At 38.6% G+C, this 19,602-nt stretch overlaps 2 protein-coding genes across 7 annotated transcripts in view; one reads left to right on the top strand and one right to left on the bottom strand.

Annotated features, from left to right (window-relative positions):
* LOC100121047 (protein cueball) overlaps nt 1-7,025 on the bottom strand; it is a 17,451-nt gene extending 10,426 nt beyond the window's left edge. Inside the window, exon 1 of one of the 2 annotated variants that reach the window (XM_008206043.3) lies at nt 6,914-7,025. In XM_008206043.3, the coding sequence (XP_008204265.1) occupies nt 6,914-7,010 (97 nt within the window). In that variant the 5' untranslated portion in view covers nt 7,011-7,025. Of the gene's footprint in view, nt 1-2,374; nt 2,666-6,913 lie in introns of those variants that run through there. The other variant, XM_016982176.3, reaches the window with a different exon arrangement.
* Nucleotides 6,343-19,602, top strand: LOC100677829 (extensin). 5 transcript variants are annotated; one of them, XM_031925031.2, is made up of 16 exons: nt 6,343-6,946; nt 7,647-8,088; nt 8,172-8,307; nt 8,395-8,508; nt 8,587-8,708; nt 8,855-9,051; nt 9,128-9,348; nt 9,424-9,578; nt 9,677-9,965; nt 10,046-10,665; nt 10,736-10,972; nt 11,060-11,112; nt 13,399-13,541; nt 15,619-15,663; nt 16,188-16,474; nt 16,899-17,089. In XM_031925031.2, the coding sequence occupies exons 2-16, from the start codon at nt 8,002-8,004 to the stop codon at nt 16,950-16,952; spliced, it is 2,760 nt and encodes a 919-aa protein (XP_031780891.1). In that variant the 5' UTR covers nt 6,343-6,946; nt 7,647-8,001; the 3' UTR covers nt 16,953-17,089. The 5 variants fall into 5 exon arrangements, with proteins under 5 accessions (XP_031780891.1, XP_031780890.1, XP_031780889.1 ...); XM_031925030.2 differs by having other exon boundaries at nt 6,347-6,946; nt 8,587-8,705; nt 16,188-16,436; nt 16,899-19,602; XM_031925029.2 differs by having other exon boundaries at nt 6,348-6,946; nt 7,656-8,088; nt 16,188-16,436; nt 16,899-19,602.

The raw sequence follows: 19,602 nt of genomic DNA, 5'->3' as shown, positions 1-19,602 counted from the left end.
CGAGATGTCATCGAATTGTTATTTCAAAAGAGCTTTCTTTGATACTCTTTTTACGTGCAATTAAGGTGTTCTGGCTAGATCGTTTTTCTAGAAGCGATTTAGAAACGATCTCATAAATTTAGAATGGCGTAATAAAATGCGGTGAACGCTAGACAATGAGAATTTTAAAAAGATGATATTCGAGGTTTTTTAGCCACTTATAAAATAACTTTATTAATACGAATATTTCATCTAATAACCGCACTCATTTCGTTTCGAAATAGCTGCATAACACGACAAGTCTCCTGTTTATCGCATATTTTCACTCGATCCTAGAAGAGATTGATGCAACGCGCACATCGAGACTATAAACAAACACATGTTTATCACTTTTTTCACCGGCAATTTTCCATCGAGTGACTCAACTCTCCGCGCCAAGAGAGTCGCGCGCGGCAATGTCAAACGAGAAAAAAAAAAATCACGTAGCCGCAATTTATCGGTCGCCTATATTGCATAAATCGCGACTACCGCGTCACGTGATGAGATTTTTCGATCATCATCAACTCTACCATTCATAAACTCAACTATAACGAGTATATAAGGCATATTTTTAAAGGAGCTTTGTCGGGGCGAAGGTGACGACGACATCGGCGACGTAATCGCGTTTTTTTTCTTGTACCATACGCCCGATATCGTTCCTCAATCACACGCATTTACAATTGAGATTCCCGATTCACTCGCGGTCGAGAGACGACGATTCGCGCACGTCGCGCGTCGATCGCCTTTGAGATTGTTTCGAGCTTTCGACAAGAAACTTCTTAAGGTGCGCTCAACGAATTGAAATTTTATGAAGCTATCCGATTGCGAGCGAGATAAATGTTGTACTTCTTCCGGAAAATAGTAAACGTCATTGTGAGTCTACGGATCCGCAACAATTGAATAATTTGTAGTAGCTATAATAGGAAACAATGGTAGGCATCGTAAATCAACGTTTTATGAGAAACGTAAAAAATACTCGCGTTATTACTGATGTCTGCACACGTGTAAACGATTTGTCGTAATAGCCGAGCTGATAAAGCGAACTGTGTGCGCAACAATTTGCAATTTTTCACCGTAACTCCGTAACTCAACAATGATAATTATACGAGTTTCAAAGTCGCACCGGCTTAAAAAAAAAAATTTCAATTGGGAAAACGCTAAAGTTCAATTTAATCCAGACTTGAAAAAAAATCGATTACACCGTTGCAAGCCCTCCTAGGCGATAGAAAAATCTCGACGGATAAAATCACAGCCTCACATGCAGCTCATCATCGCGTCAGCATGGGTAATCGCCTCCAGAACCCACCAGCGCATAATCTCGTGTCTCTCGACCTACAGACGCAAATTTCGCTTAGTTTTCTAGCTCAGCCTCTCTCGCCTTGACTCAATCTCTCTCGAGCAACTGCTTGCGCTTATACACCGGCGTGACATTCATTACATAAAGGGCTCGCAAAGTTCAGCCGTACATCCGTCGATCTAGCCGTGAAAGTCGTCGAAATGAAAAATCGAGCAAAAAGTCGCATTTCCCGGAGACTTTCATTCATGAATTTCCGAGAAAAAATATAGGCTCGCGCGAAATTCGCATAGTACACGCTATGCGCGCGTTATACAGTGGCCTACGTGACGAGTCGAGGCGCGCGAATGGAGTCGGTGTCGGTCGGTCTCCTCGTGCGCGCGCGCGCGCACGACTCGTAAAGCCGCTCGCACGACGACTGCGATTATTACTAAAGTATACCGCGCTCTGGGTGGCGAGTTGTTACGTGCGTGTTTTATCACATAAACTAGCTGTGTAAACAGCCGAGATTAGACGCCGGATTGTATAGGCAGTTGTCATGGTGGTTACGATGCTGATGCATTGGGTTGTGGCTTTTTTAACGGGATATGGTAGGTGTTTTTGTTTGGGACCACGAGCGGTTTTGGTGTCGAGCGGAGAAAGCTCGACTTTGAGGGATTAGGCTTATGCGATTGATACAGTGTGTAACGAGTGCGAATGTATTCGGAAGTCCGCGAGGAACGACACAGTTTTTCGTCAATGACGGCAGCAAACTTCCTCTCCGTGTATTCAGACACGTGGAGGCCCGAAATAGCCTTTTAATACAGAAATCTCTATTCCGAGGAATCGATACACGCTGCTCTCTCGTCAGCTAATAATCTCAAAGTGACATCGAAACACCTCTCGCGAGAGAGCAAAACTAGTTTACGTAACGACGACAGCGTCGGCGAAAAAATATTCACTTTTGCCAAGTGCCTGCCCCCCCCCCCCCCCGCCCCCGAGCGATAGTGTCGACGCAGCTTTAAATCGCCGGCAGTCGACGTGACACGATCAGCTCTGTACATCGGGAAGGAAAAAACTCACCCCAAGTCCTGGCCGTGACGGTCGTCGTGCAGCCGATCAGCAGAAGGACGCCGAGCATCGTCATCAGCATCGTCCTGTCAAACATGATGGTTATTTCTCCTCATCCGCTGTGTAAAACCTGATGATTTTTACTGGTCTTCTGCTGCTTCTGGTCGCGCGTGTGCAGGCCGCTGATGGATGGATGGGCACGCGCGCGACTCACCGACACACTAGTCTCACTCGTTGCTCTACACCGTGCGCCGGCCGCGGGCGAACTGAGCTCGACTTTGTGCCGCTCGCGGAATTTTCTCAGAACTGATGAGAGAGAGAGAGAGAGAGACAGAGAGAAGAGAGTGTAGTGGCGCTGCGGGCGACGGTAGTGGGGTGAAGTTTGAATTTTCGCGGCGGGGGATGGGGTTGATAATACGTGCGGTATATATGTTGCAGTATAGGATTGCTTTGGAGTTTGATGGAATTATTCGGGTGTGATGTTTGGGGTATTGATTTTTCTTTTGGTTTGCATTGTAGGGATAGAATGGAAGATTGGGAGTCTGAGAAATTAAAGTTTTGATCGAATTTGTCTTAGGTATGGCTCATTGTAACGATAAATACGTGCTATTGATTTTGATTTTCAGATGGTAAAATTGTTTGTTCGACGACAACAAATAACATACCTATTACGATGTTGTTCATTGGACAATTTCATTGCTCATTGCTCCGAGAAACGAACAGCGTCGTAATAAAATGCAGCGCATAAATTAAGGAAAATCGATTTGTCAATAGGCTAGATCGCGACGAGGTCGTTAGTTAATCGAACATTGGTTTACAACTTTTAAATTAGATGAGGGAATGTTTTTACTATAGATACAAGCGCGTACCGGGGAATTCCTGATTTCTGATAAGCTGTTTTTTCATAAATTTTTCGATTTTTCTTTTATAAAAAATAAATCAACTTCCAAGAATAATTCAAGTGGGGTTTCAGATATACGGATAAGCCGGATAAGCGATTTGAGAAAAAATTTTCGACGTTTTTCAAAAATTCATTCGCTTCTCGGAATAACTACGTCTCTAAAATAAGTTAGCGCCCCAATTTTATGTGCAAAAATTAGTTCAGTCTTGTCGTAAGGGAGAATAACCGAGTTTTTTTGGGACATACCCATCGGCTCCTAATCCTAAGCGGGTCAGTGAATTAATTATACAGTTAGCGAGTTTACGGGATTACGTTTTTTTCATCGTATATGGAATGGAATGTTTTAAAGGCTTGAAAAACGTATAAGTGAGATTCTCAACGCGTGAAATGTCGCACGTCCTGATCCAGCAAGTATATCTTTTTCACTAATAAGTATATCTCACTTTCCTGATGAAAACTTTCCTCAGAGTAAATGCGGACGAAGGTTAAATTTGACACTACATCATACACCGTTGTAATCAAATATGCACAGAGTGAACTACATAACTGCAGTGCAGTGTCTGACGCAAAGACTATTTTATCTTAACTTCACTTTTGCTTAATCAAGCATGAAATTAAAAGATATAGTAGATCTGAATCTAAAAGGATTAATATATTAATTTATATAAAAGTGACAGATAATATATTCAAATCGCTCAATTTTTTCGCAGACGTTCGCGAGCGCATACACTTCCCGTTTCTCCGTTAAACTTTGAGGTCAAGTATAAAAAGTAAGCGTGTATATGGGCTTGCATATCATTGCGAAAGTTTGCGGTGCAACAACCTCTCATTACCATCAGGCGTGTAAAGGACGACCTGCATGAACGCATACGGAATCGTCTATTTTTTGCAAGTGTATTAAATAAAAATAATTAAAAATTTTGACAAAGTCGCCTTATACGCGACAGTCGCTGCTTTTATCGCTAACGATTCTGCCGCAACGTTGCACCGCGAATATCAACCCAAACCCGCGTATAAAATAGAAGTATAGAAATAAGAAGAACGAGATAAGGGGTGAAAAGGAAACTTATTTTTCTATTTATGCGATTCAAAGTATAGATTTTAAGGCTGGTGGGTGTGGATTTCATGAAACTGTAATGGCACTGTAGTGGGCAGTAAACGCGAAATCACCCTCAATACGAAACGGCGAATTATTCATGGCTCAGTGATTTTTCTCCGCGACGTAGGATCTCCACTGACGCAGGAATTTTCTTCTTCTCGAGATAAGGCACTGCGTTTCATATGGATGAGCGAATCTGTTTCGCGCACTTGAATATCGTAGATTCGCTCGATAATTATAATTGATCAACTATTAACGAACACGCTATCGCTTTTGTACGTGTATTTTGTATTTTTAATAAAACGACAAGTGGGCCAAGCTCACATATGCGCGAAATTGATTCACATCACGCTTCAGCACAGATAAAATAATTACCAAGTACTCGTAGACGCTCTCGAGATAAGCTGCGACGATCAAAATCTTCGATCAGTTCGAAAAGTCGCTCATCCTACTTAACGGACATTCGAATACGCATATATATATATATATATACGCTTGAGACTGCTCGCGTGTTGTAGATTCCACGGCGAGTAAAGTGGATGATGAATTAAACGAGCTTGACGCGCGAGCGCAAGTCCCTCTCGAAGACGTCGCGCTTGCGACTCCATTCGAAATTAACAATCAATCACGTAGCAACTCGGTTGGGACATCTAAAGTTACACGCATTGCTGAGCGATGCGAGACACTATATGTCTGTATACTACTACTTACTCGCGAGGAAACGACCCGAGGAATCCAGTTTCCATTGATGTGCTTCTCATGTGCGTATAGCATATTTATTATTAGTTCCGTGATTTTTTTAATTTTCCTTATTTTGCGATGTCAGATGAGAGGTAGGTTTAACTAGATTAAGGTATTTATGTACAAATATTTTTTTATTTTAATGCTCTGCAATATTAAACGTTATATATGTCGTGACTCAAACTTTAAAGTTTACATTTAGAAACTATAGCACATTTGTTTTATCAGAGATTATCAAAGCCGGCTTCACGAAATTACTAACATTAATATTTATTTACCTCTTCATTCGATTAAAGAAGATAAAATCAGAATGTAGTGGGCGTTTTGACGTATGATTAATCATCGTGGAATCCTTATCAAAATTTACGATGATATTGTAATGTTTGTAATTATTTATAGACCGTTGAAAATTCGATATCGTTAACGATATAATTGTTTACCGTTATAAAGGACCATAAGGAAAACGTTTGTATGAAAAAATCCGTCTGCAAGTTTGTTATATAACTTCAAAGTACAATGATAATTGATCAGATTAGATACGTGATTTTGAGTGACTTTCCGAGAGTTACAAGAAAAACTAATAGCTGATAATGTTCAAGTTCAGACAACTGCGCACTTGATGCATTTTTATTAGTCTCGTTTTAATTTAAAATCACGATCGACATCCGCGAGAAATTTGTCGTTTTCCTGGTGTTTATTAATTTATAACGCATTGAGAACGGAAAACGTGCAAGTTTTCGGACGCAATAAATGAAGAACCTATATTATAGAATTTGTAAAAGAGAATGATAATACCCTAAAATTAAAGATATCGGGAAACCTAACATTTGCATAGCTTAATACAGTAAAGTATAATCAAGTTGGTATTTGTTGTTCATCTTGTTAAGGAAAATTCAAATTAGTTCCTTATGCTGCTTATACCATTTTGCAGACGTACCCACCAATAATCCAGCTGAATTTCAAATTTCCCGCCTTTCCACCGATAACGTATATAGTTCCACCAGAATCTTCCAATCGCCGTTATTTTCCTCTCCTCACTAATCACAATCATCGAATTCCCCTGAATCTCCAAACAGCCCAAATATCCTCTCCAAAACCCGGAAAAACGAAGTCACTACCGCCATCAGCCGGTGTCTCCGCGAACCATCGTATAACTATACCAACCGAGCCAATACAATTATTATATATGTATATATATATATTCAGCATATATACATCACAACGAGCGATCGCGCAGTGTCCGAATCTCTCTCTATCTGTCTTTCTCGCGTGCGCGACTTGCGCCGTCCCTCTGCAGAAGCTATAGTGTGTGCATGTGTGTGTGTGTGCAAGAGACCTGCGAGCTGCGAGCAGCAGTCAATCGATGATCGAAGCCAGCGTGTAATCGCTTTCGCGGAAAGCAGTCTACTCCCAGCCAGTGCAGTGTAGCTCATCCGCGCGCGAAGTATCATCACCGGAAGCTGCTGGTCATCGTCGTCGCGGAGAATACCTACGTCTTATTATATACAACCTACCTCCTATTCTCTCGTCGTCTATCTCTCTCTTTCTCGCGCGCGCGCGCGTGTTTGTGTGTGTGCGTGTGTGTGTGTGTGTGTTACATACGCGAGTGTTGTCTCCCTCTGTATCTCCGTGGTGCGCGAGACGAGCAGTTATAGAAAGAGCACCCGCGGCTATTTTTTGCGGATTGACTCCGGCGCAAGATGAAGCTGCTCTGCGTTGTTTTGCCGCCGCTGCTCTGAACGGGGGGCGGCTTGAGCTCTCGACGCCGAGAGAGTGCTGAGGACCCCGAGAGATAGCTACTCATACTCACCCCTTTTTTGTCCGAGAGGAGCCGCACTGAGAGGTAATGTAGTCCGTATATCTGCACTTATCTCCTCTCTCTCGCTCTTGTTTGTGTATGAGTTCATGTGGGTGATGTTGGGCCTGGAATGTCTGACAAAGGGATCTGTGCAGTTCTGTCAGAAGGACTTGTGTTTTTTCAGTCCTGAAGTTGACTGATGATTGTTTCATGCTAAGCGTCTATAGCTACTGCTTGTTAATCAATCAGATCAGCTTTGGTACACTGAGTTGAGAGATCATGTGAGTTGCGATGCTTGCTTGTTATGTGTGGAGTGTACTACTTATGAAAGATTTTTGTGCTCTATATAAAGTATATGGATCAAAATAGTCAAGTTTATATCACACTATTGCAATAAAACTTTACTGTTGTTTAAATTTTGGGGTTCAAAGTTGTCTATTTTAACATTGGATTTTATTGCCGATTATTCTTGTAGAAACACTAGTTTTATTGTATTATTTGTGTGTTGACACCGTTGTACACAAAACATAAATTATTTATGGCAGGCGTCAAAGTGTTTATTGCTTTTTCAAAAACTTGCGACATTTCTCAATTCATAGATTTGTTTGGTTATAGTATTTGTTATAAATCTTTGATTTTACTTGTTAATCCATTTAAAACTTATTGGGATAAATTTGAAACACCAATTAAGATTAGAAAACAACTTTTTTCCAACACACTTCTTCTATTTATACATTTTAATTAGTTTTGGCAGGCTATTCAGCATCCGTATGTACAAGTGAGAGGGAGCAGATTTTCAATTTTCAACCGATCTAAACGTGGAAGCCTACATGGATACACATCGTCGGGATGAAATTTCTTCGATAGTGCACTGTAGGGCTTTGATTACTCCATTTTCATATGTTAGATTCAACGGAGCATTGTCCTTAGAAACGTGATAAATCATATGAGCACTAATAGGCATGTGAAAAAGTTTAGCTATATTGGATACTGTACAGTAAAACAACATGACAGTAGCAGCCAACTTAGGCAAATCCATTGTTGCTGGATCTGTACATTTATTGTAAGAAATCTTAGATTGTACATCTATAACCGCAATCATGAAAAAAGGGGCAAACGCAGGGATCAGGATGAATTCCTTGCATGTAGCCAAGGCAAAATTGAAAACCATGGATGGTAATAACAAGGTATCTAAAGTAAATTTAACAAATATCATCATTTAATTGATCAGCATGTAGATTGGTATTTCATAACTTTTTCTTCTTTACAGCTTATGCCAAACTCTAATGGTGGGTATAAAGGAACCGAAATGTACACAACAGAGTTTGAAATAAATGAAACTCCACCTAGTGCACGCACCTTGTTAACAAAGGGTTACATACAAGATGAGATTAATTCTTTCTCAGGTATTTACAATTACTTGCATTCATATTTATGGAATAAGCATATGTAATTGATCATGGCTACTAATTAAGATTGCCTTTCAATTTTAGGTGCCACTGTATCTACTCGTGGACGTTTTATGACTGAACAAGAAAAAGCTCGTTGTCCTCATGAACGTCCTCTTTATTTGTATATACAAGGACATACTAAACATAATATTGATTGTAAGTTACATTCAGCATTTTTTAATTTTAATTAATTAATTCTATGTATAAGTCGAACATGTGTTTGTCTTTTTTCAGTGGCTGTACAAAAAATTAATGATATAATTAAGACCGAGCATAGGAGTTCTTTAAATAGACCAAGCCGTTTTACAAATGCGCCACCACCATTAATGAGTTTACATTCAGGAGTACCATCCGTTGTAATGCGATTCTATGATTGTTTTCTTTAGTTAGGAAGCACTGAGAGAAATTCATTTTCACTTTTCGTTTTAAATATAATAGCTTCTCTCGGTGTTTTCCTTGTTAGAGTAAAAAAAAGGGTATAACTTATATGTTTTTGGCACAGGAGAAAATTTGCGTGGGTATCGAGAATGCGCCACAAGGTTTTGATTTACGAGGCCGCATTGTCGGAGCAGGAGGTGCAAATTTATTGTACATTAGAGGAGAAACTGGTGCTACGGTAACGCTGCGAGGTCGAGGTTCTCAATTTGTTGATCCGGCTTTAGGAACAGAATCACCAGAGCCTCTTCATCTATGCATAGAGTATTTGCTTTTGTTTTTTAAATTTGTGTTGAATTCGTTTTAAATTTACCGTTTTAATAAACGATTTTTATTTCAGGCATCCAAATCCTGTAGCGCTGCAAAATGCGAAACAGTTAGCAATCAATTTAATACAAACTATGCAGTCAGAGTTACAGTCTTACATACAACAGCAGCCTCCACCAGTTCAATCACAGCAAGTGATTCAACAACCATCAATGCAACAAATACAACAAGCGCAATTTCAAACTATGAATATTGGTACATTAGGTCAGCCAAACGTTGTTACGATTCATCAAGGTAAGGTTCACTTAATAATTCTCTTAAAATCTTGTTAAAGAGTTTTAGATAAATTATTTTTTTTGTTTCTCTCAGATATGATACAGCATCCTCAAAGCAGTGTGGTATCACTACCAGCTACAATAATTACAGCCACAGTAGCTGGTGGACCAGGTCCAGGACATCCCATACCGACTGGAGTTCACGTTCCAGCTCCACAGGGGCCAATGCCACCGACGGATCAACCTCAAGTACGTTTTAATTTATACTCAGAGTAATTAGTTACGAATAAGAAAATAAGAATTTTTTATGAATTGCAACTATTGTTTCTCCTACATCGGTTGTTCAGGTGCAGCTAATTGGTCCGCCGCCCGGAATGAATCAAGTTCAATATCAAATACATCCCGGCCAACAACTGCAGATCCAAGGAATGCCACCTCCGGGCTCGCAAAATTCTCCGCAACCCATGACCCAGATGTATGTTATGAGCCAACCGCCGCCTCAGCAAAATTTTATGAGCAGCAGTGCGCCCATCAACGGAGCCGTTTCATATGTATATACTCAACCTAGGCCTACAACACCGTCTCAAAGCATGATCGAAGCCGTCAACGTTAATTTGCAACAACCTCCACCTTCAGGTAGTTATTAATCTATCTGTCATGAAATAACAGTTAAATGTATGTTTAGATATCATTCTAAACAAGGCTTATTTATCTAGGTCCAATGAACATGAATCAGCAACCACCACCACCCCCATCTTTAATGCACATGCATTTCCCACCCCCGTTTCCACCAAATCAGCCACCGCCGCCCATCTCACAGACTTACCAGATTCAGTATCATCAGCCAGTGCAGACAACTGTAGCCCAAGGCCAGACCCAGTTTGTTATTCAGCACGGTGGCGAACATGGTGCACCACCTCCGCAACAGATGCAGCAAAATCATGAGCCGCCTCCCCAGGGAATGGCGCCTCCACCTCCACAGCATATGCCACCACAGTTTGACGGACAGCCGCCGCCTCAGATGCAGATTCATGGACCGCCACCCGTGTCACAGGGCTACATGGTTCCGACTTCGCAAGCGATGCCTGATCACAATCCGCCGCTACCTCCGCCAGGAAGCGAAATGCAACATCCGCCCGATGGTCCAGTGGATCCAGGAATGCCACCGCAGCCAGTTCCTCCTCCACAGATGGTTCCGCCACCATCTGTTAATCAAATTCAACATTCCATGAACATATTAACAAGCGTACCTCCGCCATCTCATCCGCCTCCGCAGGCAGCTCCATGGCTATATCAAGGTCAACCAATGCCGCAACCACCTCAAGGTCAAATACAGGTACAACAATCTTCATGTTTTTTACATAATAAAGTATTTAACGCAGATGACAACGATAAAAAACCAAAAGGTACAAATGCCGCCTACATCTGTACCACATCACGGAGTGCCACCTCCGGAAATGCAGCCTCAACTACAGTATCATCCGCAACAAGTTCACTATCAAAACGGCCAAATGCAGTCGCAAATGCATTATCCCGTCCAACCGCCGCAACCTCAGCCACATTTTGATCAAACTTCTGACATACCTGATCATCACAAAGGGCAGGGTGTAAAAAGAAGATTTTCGGACGTCGATGGAGCACCAGTAAGCATAGCTTGACAATTCTAGAAACATGTTTTATGGCTACTATAAATATTATTAAAGAAAACTCTTATATCTTTTCTTTCAAAGGAGCCTCTGATGCATCAAATGAATAGACCGCCTACGCAACGCCATGGTACTGGGTAAGTCAAAATTTTCAATTTTTTGACGGATGATGAGTACTTTAAAACTTACCATGAGGTAACGCAATTACGTATTTTTAAAAGTATACAGGATAAAAGTTATTGATTTTATTATTTTCATGTATTTCTATATAATAGCAAAACTTAAAAATTACCAGCAGCCTTCAAAGAGTCCAGGAGCCCAAAATACTATCTAAAAAATTGTGTCATTATTCCTCGTATTAATTGTGTTATTTGTTTTAGAATATTTATTATTCGGTTTTTTTCTAATAGCGCCTCAGAGAAGACAAGTAAATCCCCCTTCTCATCCGTATAATATATTACGTATTTAAAAAAAAATTTTTAATAATTCACAAGTTTAAACCTACATAACTTAAATTTAATATAAAATTTACTATCTTGTAAAAAAATTAAAGTAAAAAATCCAATCCAATGACATCAAAAATTGAACAACGATAACCATTTGTTCATTTGCAAATCTATTAGAATGAAATCAATGAACCTAAAATAAAATTGGAGTGTGGAGTGAGAAATCAATGCATTTCTATCTTTTAAAAACCTTCTTCATAGAATGTTATTTGTGACTTAAAAAATGATTTCTTAAGTAAATATAATACAACTTTTCACGTCACTCTTCAATTATGAAATTTCATTATTCATTCCCGATTGCTGTAATTGATTGTGCGGCTTCGCAGTTCTTTTCGCCGTAAAACAGCTTCTGCTATTATAAAACTGAGTCGCTTGCTTTCGTTCATCAGCGTATAAAAAGATTAATGTCTTATGCTCTTACAAGTTGTTATAATTTCAAAAGCTCGATGTGCGCTTTGTCAAAATATTGTGTCCTGCAAATAGCATAAACAAATGCCGTTTGTAACATACGATTGATTCATTTTCTCGTTGTTAGTAATGTCATTTACATTGATCGATTTTTTTCCTCTCTTCAATATTAACATATCAAGTTATGACGCAAATCTCGTTCTATTATCAGCGATGATGCTATAACTAAAAAATTACATAAAATCTGCAAGAACATGAAAAACCCTTTATTAACAAAACATTTAGAGAGCCATCGTAACAGGATATCCCGGGAGTATGTACGGTCGACAGTACTGCACTGTATTCTAATTATAGCTTGGTATTGATAGTCATTAAAAAGGTCCGTACAAGCTGCTTTTAGTTTTTCTTTGAAAAAGAAAATTACAGTGCGGCATTTGAGACTGCAACGGCTTATTATTTCAGAAATTTCCAAGGATTTATATAAGAAAAGGCGTTAAACAATTTTAAAATAGCAAACAGCAAATTGAAAAGTTGGTTTGATAGGATCGAGACTAAACTTTCGATAATTTAGAAAATAAGAATATATTTCGAATCTTTGAATATCACAGATTTAAAAAGCTCTAGACAAATTAATACCATATATTTGAAGTGTTATTAAGTATAAGAGACAACAATTAATTTTTGTGAAATTCATCTTTCAAGCAGTTAAAGTTGTGGCACTGACTTATATCTCAAAAACTATTCAATACCTTGAGTATTCATTTTCATATCGTTAATAGCTAACAGTATCTTTCTAAAAAATATAAGCAGTACCGTGACTTCAACTTAATAAACGTAGTATTTTCTAGCCTGGTAGAAATAAATTGTGAAAGTACTCAGAACTCTTTTTTTCTGAGCACTTCTATGTGCTAATAAATTGCTGTCGTATTTTTAAATCGATATTTTCTTCTCTCGTAGCTCTTCCATTTATAGCATGATAATTACATTAAAAAAACACACACAGCAATTTTTTAGTCATTTTTTTCTGTATAATTCAACTTATAAAACTTACAATTGCAGATCAATCAATTATCAACATTTAAGAAAATTTCTACCGGGAGTATTATTCTTATTATAATAACATTTTCTTCGCATGAAAAACAATTTTGAAGTATGGTTTTAATTTGGCATCTTACACTTTGCGAGATAAATGCCTACTATAGTGAATAAAGTTGAGCTTCCCTTGCAAACAGAAACAAACGATCCAAAAACAGGTTTCGCAATGTTCTTACAGGATTTCAAAACTCCTCTTACCACCAATATAATCCACCTCAATATCCCGAAGCAATCTTCAATTTTTATTACTCCTCGACCAAAAAATAGTATATAATAAAACGTAATATCCGATCGATCATTACTAGTATATCTCGACGAAAAATGAATGAACAATCGAACCGAAGCAAGACTGACAAAACCATGTACTTGCCCGCGCGCGTCGTGACTAATAAGAGCAACTATCCCTTGTTCAAGCAGAGATGCTGGCGAGCAGCAACAGCAGCAGCAGCAACAACAGCAGCACCTGATGCACGGACCACCAGGAGCTGGCGCGACACTTCCACCGGGCGAACGCGCCGGCGGCGGCAAGCAGCTGCTAATGCCACCTCCGTATCCAGGTCTGTAGCTAATGTGCCGAACACGTGCGAGTATTTTAGGCTGAGCGAGCGAGTCCCGGGCGCCGATGAGGGATGCGACTCTTGCGATCTGGAATACTGGCCCGATTATTCATTATTATTATAGAGTTATTTATTATTATTATTATCATTACTGTTATTATTATGTCACATTTTCATTGTTTTTTCTCCTTTATTTTATATACAAGCGGTGTGTGTCTCAATATTATAATTTGTGTTTTCCGAGCGCGACAGCCTCATTCTTTTCTCACGCACACACGTCTTGCTGCATAACTCACATACCGTTCCAGCTGTGTGTTTTTCTTTTCTCTCTATTTTTTACTTTCATTTAAACAGGTTGAACGCAAGCGTCAATTTTTTTTCTCTGTTTTAGTCGCTCCTTTTTATTTTGTTCACGTATACAGTGGCTCTGAGGCTCTACAACCCCGCGATGGAGGAGATTCTTTATACATATACATCTGTACATTATACCAATCGCTTCTTACGACTCATTAGTTCACCTACAATATACGTTTTATCTTTTTTCTTTTTTTTTTATAAAAAATCATTATTCGACTATGCGTACGAGGCCGACGTAGGTACGCTATAATTTCGGAGCACCCGTCGAACAATGATTGTTTGTTTGTTAATTTGTTTTTAGCACATCATATATAGCTGCCATTGATTTTTGTCGTTGTTTTCTAGCAAAAGCTCCGCTTCTTCTTTACCCATTGGTGCGAAAATAATCGATTCTTCCTTCCCGCCTCTATACAATATATAGGGATAGCAATCACCACCTTCACAATATGCTGCGAACCTGAAAAAAAAGCAATTTGGGCCGTTGCATATTTATATTCTGTACATAATTTTACAGTAGACCACTTTACTAAGCATTGTTTTATCCTTCTTTGAGTTGCAACCCACCAGGCGACCGTGTACCCCATGTTATAGCCAGCAGCTGCTGCACTTACTATTACCATCCCATATACGTATAATTAGCAAACTAGCCGTATAATGATATCGCTGCAGCACGGAAGCGGACAATTTTTATCATTATTATTATTATTATTATTATTATTATTATTATTATTATTTTAACCAGCGTTCAACGATTTGAAACAAAACGCTCGCTATCACGTCTTGTCTTTTTGTGTACATATTATTATTATTATTATTATTATTATTATTATTATTATTATTACATGGTAGATCGAACGAATTTTATTATATTCTATATAAGCACCTACAATGAATGAACTATTTTATATTCGTATACCTATTATTCGCTTTTGGCTCTGCATTTATTAGTTGTGTCGACATGCTTCACGCTATATTATATATAAGATTACTAAACCAGCTCGCAATACGATTAACAAGGAAGTTGACAAAATTCGAATGAGCAATGCGAAGCTTTGTTCACGAATCCGTAATCCTGCATTGTTATTTTGCAGCTCTACTACTGTTGAGGGACATCCTGGATATATAAACTGTTATGTGTATAAATACAGCATACATGAAACTTTTGTTTTAACCACCATTATAGCTAACCCATAGATCATAATAGATATAACGACTAGAACAGAAATTTTCAGTTTCAGAGAAGGAGAATCCCTGCATTTAAAATTGTATATACCTACGTATATTGTTTTTACTACTTATACAACTTATAACCCCTCGATGTTTTAGATATCCTCAGTTTGGGGGAAGCCTGACAATGTTTTTTTTTCCAAAAACACACTGACATAAAGATCGTTGTTATTTTCTTATTTTGCTGGATATGCGACCATTATATTACAAAGCATAGAAGCAGTTAATTTTGTTGTTATTTAATTTTTCAAACAGGAGATATAGAGAAAGAGAAATATTGAGCTGCTGTGACGCTACTTGTGTACTGTGCACGCCAGGGATTTGCGGAATGCGGAGCGTTTTTTTCATGCACGATATGAATTTTCTAGCTTATTAGCGTTACACATATATACTTTTCACTCTTACCGAGACCTTTCTCTATATGTGTTGATATGGCGAAATTATTTTAGTTGCAAGTTAATAACGCCTGGCTTGTATGTTTTTTTTTATGCAGATGAACGGCGCAACATGGGCCAGCAGTTTGCTGGACATAATCCAGGTAGGTTTATTAGAATGAACGCTACTATATTAATTTGGTAATTAAGCATTTCGTTTTACGATTCCATCTCAACAAAGTCAGATACTCGGAAGTATTAGATTTTAAGAGAACTGATACATTTTTTTACTTAGGTGAGTAACGCGCGACGCATAGACTGAATTTTTGAAAATTAAAATTTATATGCAGCAAGTGAGAGACTGTCCATACGACGTAGTATTATCAATAGCTTACATTCATTAGAAATTTAGAAACGTATAGAATGACCCAGTAGAGCAAAGTCTCCCGCACATCATCGCGGTAGAACTCGAACGGCTTAATTAAAGCGATAATAGTGCACGTCAACGAAATAAAATGGCACGGCATTGTTCAATTGAGTCCAATAATACCAGCCTATACTCCACTCAGCCACTACCGCAAATATACTCGCCTAACGAAGCACGATTTAAACGCGCCACGACATGTCACGTCTCATGCGACAATACAAAACTTCAAAATTCTAATGATTCGAATTTTCATTCTTCCAGGATGTGAGCAGCCGATGAACGGCGAACATGGCAGAAACGTCGGACCAGGGCCGCCTCCACCGCCACCGGTTTCCCATCCGATGGGTCTACAACCGGGTGGACAGACACCCTGGCAGGGGCATTACGCCCGATATCCGCCCAACAGGCCACCTCCGATGCCTCGCGAGGGTGAGCAGCATCACATGCCCTATCACGGCGCGCCTCCACCACCCATCAATATGCCTCCGCCGCAGATGAGACTTGTTCAGGGTAAATATTCCAAAATAAAAAAGAAAAGAGACGGCAAGGTACACAACATCATATATTTTTTTTTCAATCGAGTTCTGAATGGTGGTTTGATTTTTAGAGCTTTTTTAAGGGGGGGGGGGGGGCACGTCTGCGCCTTTTATTTGGATTTTGATTGTGCTTTCGTTATGCTATACTTTCATTTTGATGTTGTCTATGTTTTGAATAAGGCTGCAATTCCAGAATGTGACCTTTGCTAAACTAATGCGTTTGATTGAATATCATTATACGTATATTAATGCTAGAGGCAATATAAGAAGACACATGAGTTCATGGTCTCGTATATTTGATCTTATAAAACTGAAATTTTGTATATAAGATTGATTTACTGGTCCATGAACTTCGATCGAACCACCACAGCTCGTAACAGTAAAGAATCTTCACAAGACAAAAATCACAAAAACTTTGGTTCCCATCTCATTCCAGGGGCCGATGGGAGTCGATCACCTAGTCAAAGCGCGCTGCCAGATCATCCGGTGAGCGCGGGCTTGGAGTACAACCACATGCAGCCGCCGTACACCACGATGAAGCCACCGGCACCACCTCCTCCGCCATCGGCAATTCCTTTAGTGCAGTCAATCTGTAATCCACCGCCACCTCCGCCGTCGCCACCTACCTACACACAATCGCGACAACAGCAGCAGGGTGGACCTCGAGGACCTCCCATGCAGCGCTACCATAATCATCATCACCCGCACCATCATCACCAACCGCAGCATCATCACCATCCGCATCACCACCATCAGGTGCCGGTCTCGCAGTCACCGCCCACTTCTGCGCCGCCCTGGATGAATTAACTATCGCGACGACGGGCCAGACAAGGTCGCGTTCGGCCGGGGATTCCATTTTGCTCTCGACGGAGTTGCTGATCTTAGTTTGCTGCTCCAAAGTGATGAGATATCCTAATCTGACAAAGCAAGGATTTGAAGCAATGAATACGCGACAATCTTCGTACTGTTTGCGTTGGTTTAGAACAAAAAATCTAGCACTTTTAGATTTGTAACTTTTATTGTTCGGTATTTAACCCGAGCATTTGTGACACACAAAACTGCATCAAAGGTTTCTGACTTTAGTTATTAGATTTCGTTAGAGATTGTTATTTAGGAATACACTTGATTGGTAATTATGGGGACGAGTGAAATTTGTTGATTTTTGTTTTAAGTACTAGTCGCAAGAAACAAACGTAAAATGTGAGAAGGACCCCAATGTTGGGTGATGTAGGTACTTAAAGAATGATTGAGTGAATTGCTGTTTTTTCTTTTTTTTAATAATACGCTTCTTGTACTAAAAATCAGTAGTTTTCTTCTTACTTTGTTAAAGTTTTGATTGTTTAAAAACGAGACTTTGTATTATTCTTCGATGATAATGAATCATTTTAGAACGCTATTGCCTGTACATAAAACTAATGCTCAAACTAGCTGTTAAATCAAAAAATCCTATTGTATTTTAAGGACACAAAGTGTTGAGAATCAATACTTTTCCAATCCGACAAAGTTGCAATAAATATAGAAGTGTAGTTTACGTGCATAAAACTATGTGCAATATTCTGCATGTTTAATGAGCATATTTAATAAAAGTTAACTCGTTAATAGTCCAATGAAGAGTCAAAAATAAAAATAGACTAGATATTCATACATTCTAAAACCTAGAAGTGTCAAGGTCTGTCGTACCCATTTTTCTTAGATCGTTTCACTCGGCAGAAAATCTGTTATACCCTTATTTTGATAAATAAACTCGTACATTATTTTGAATATAATAGATACAATATTTTTAGTTTCCATGAAACATGAAAGTTTTTGAGCTTACTCGCATTCAATGAAGGTTATTTTTGAGAAACGGAAACAGCACTTTATGAGAAAATGTCCTTACGAGATAATATAATGTAAAGACCAAGTATTTTAAGAAATAGTAGTTAAGTAATTTATTCAACCAATCTTTGAGTTTTCTGTAACCCATATTTTGCTGTCCGAATTTATTACCTTGATTCTTGAATAAGTATGAAGTCTCGTTTTTAAAGCATTTACTCTAACTATTGTTTAAAAAACAAGTAATTCGATAAATTCGTTGTTTAAAAAATGATAGGAGTAACAGAAATATCACGAAGCTTTAAAAATTATTAAAGCACGGACACTTACGTGTATTGTGAAGTAATTTTAAATTAGTGAATAACAAATAAGGATTATTACAGTCGTATCCTTTCATTGGTTAATGATATGAAGACATAATGAACTAGAAAAGTATCATAGTGCATCTCATGAACCGTGTCAATTTGTTCCATGCGATGATATTGTCGCTCCACTCGCTAGCTTCAAAAATGGATTGTTTAAACGATATTTTTTCATAGAACTATTTGTAAATATGAACATTAAGATTTACGGAAGCACTAGTTTTAAGTGAAATATCGAAATCTTTTGGACGTGTCACACTGAATTTTTGTTTGTTACATACGAAAGTTACTTCTGTAGAATAAAACAAGTTCTTTCGGTATGATGTGATAAACGTCGTGACATTAATTGAAAATTGTTCAATGCAATGTTACGCAAAGTTGAAAGGAATCTAATTATAACTAAACAAATTATCAAGCCAAACTCTAACAAAACTGTTTGTCATTTTGCTTTTATATGAACTGATCTAGGTAAAAGCAAAAGTATAGCGTATGCTAAAGGAGTGTAATGTTCGTAGATGGGTTTTATATTTAATGAACCGCTTACTGATTATTATATTTTTTGTACATAGATAAAAATGACGGCTTAACCGTTGCAGTAAGTGATAAGCAGATTCATTATGTTGCCATTAAGCGACGAGAGAAGCTGAACATAAAAAAAAACTAATACGTCGATTCTTTTAACTTGAAGAAAATTAGAAAGAATCGAATTTGTAGATAATTACTGAAGAGTTTCGAGTTGCGAAAGTCAGTTTGTAAATACAAGCTTAGTTTTAAGTTGTTCATTTATCAAAAATACGTAATCGTATTCAGTGTTACATTTTCTTGGAGCGCAGATTGTGCACTGCCACAGAAAAAACTGAAGTATGTTTTGGGTGCGACATTTTATTTATTGATCAACATATTGTTATCGAATTGTATTTTATATTTCGATAGTGAAAAAATTAAAATAAAATAAGTAAGTAT

The sequence above is a fragment of the Nasonia vitripennis genome, chromosome 2, assembly GCF_009193385.2.
Source record: "Nasonia vitripennis strain AsymCx chromosome 2, Nvit_psr_1.1, whole genome shotgun sequence".
Classification (NCBI taxonomy): Eukaryota; Metazoa; Arthropoda; class Insecta; order Hymenoptera; family Pteromalidae; genus Nasonia; species Nasonia vitripennis.
The sequence above is the reverse complement of the archived record's forward strand: the minus strand, read 5'-3'. Positions and strand labels throughout refer to the sequence as shown.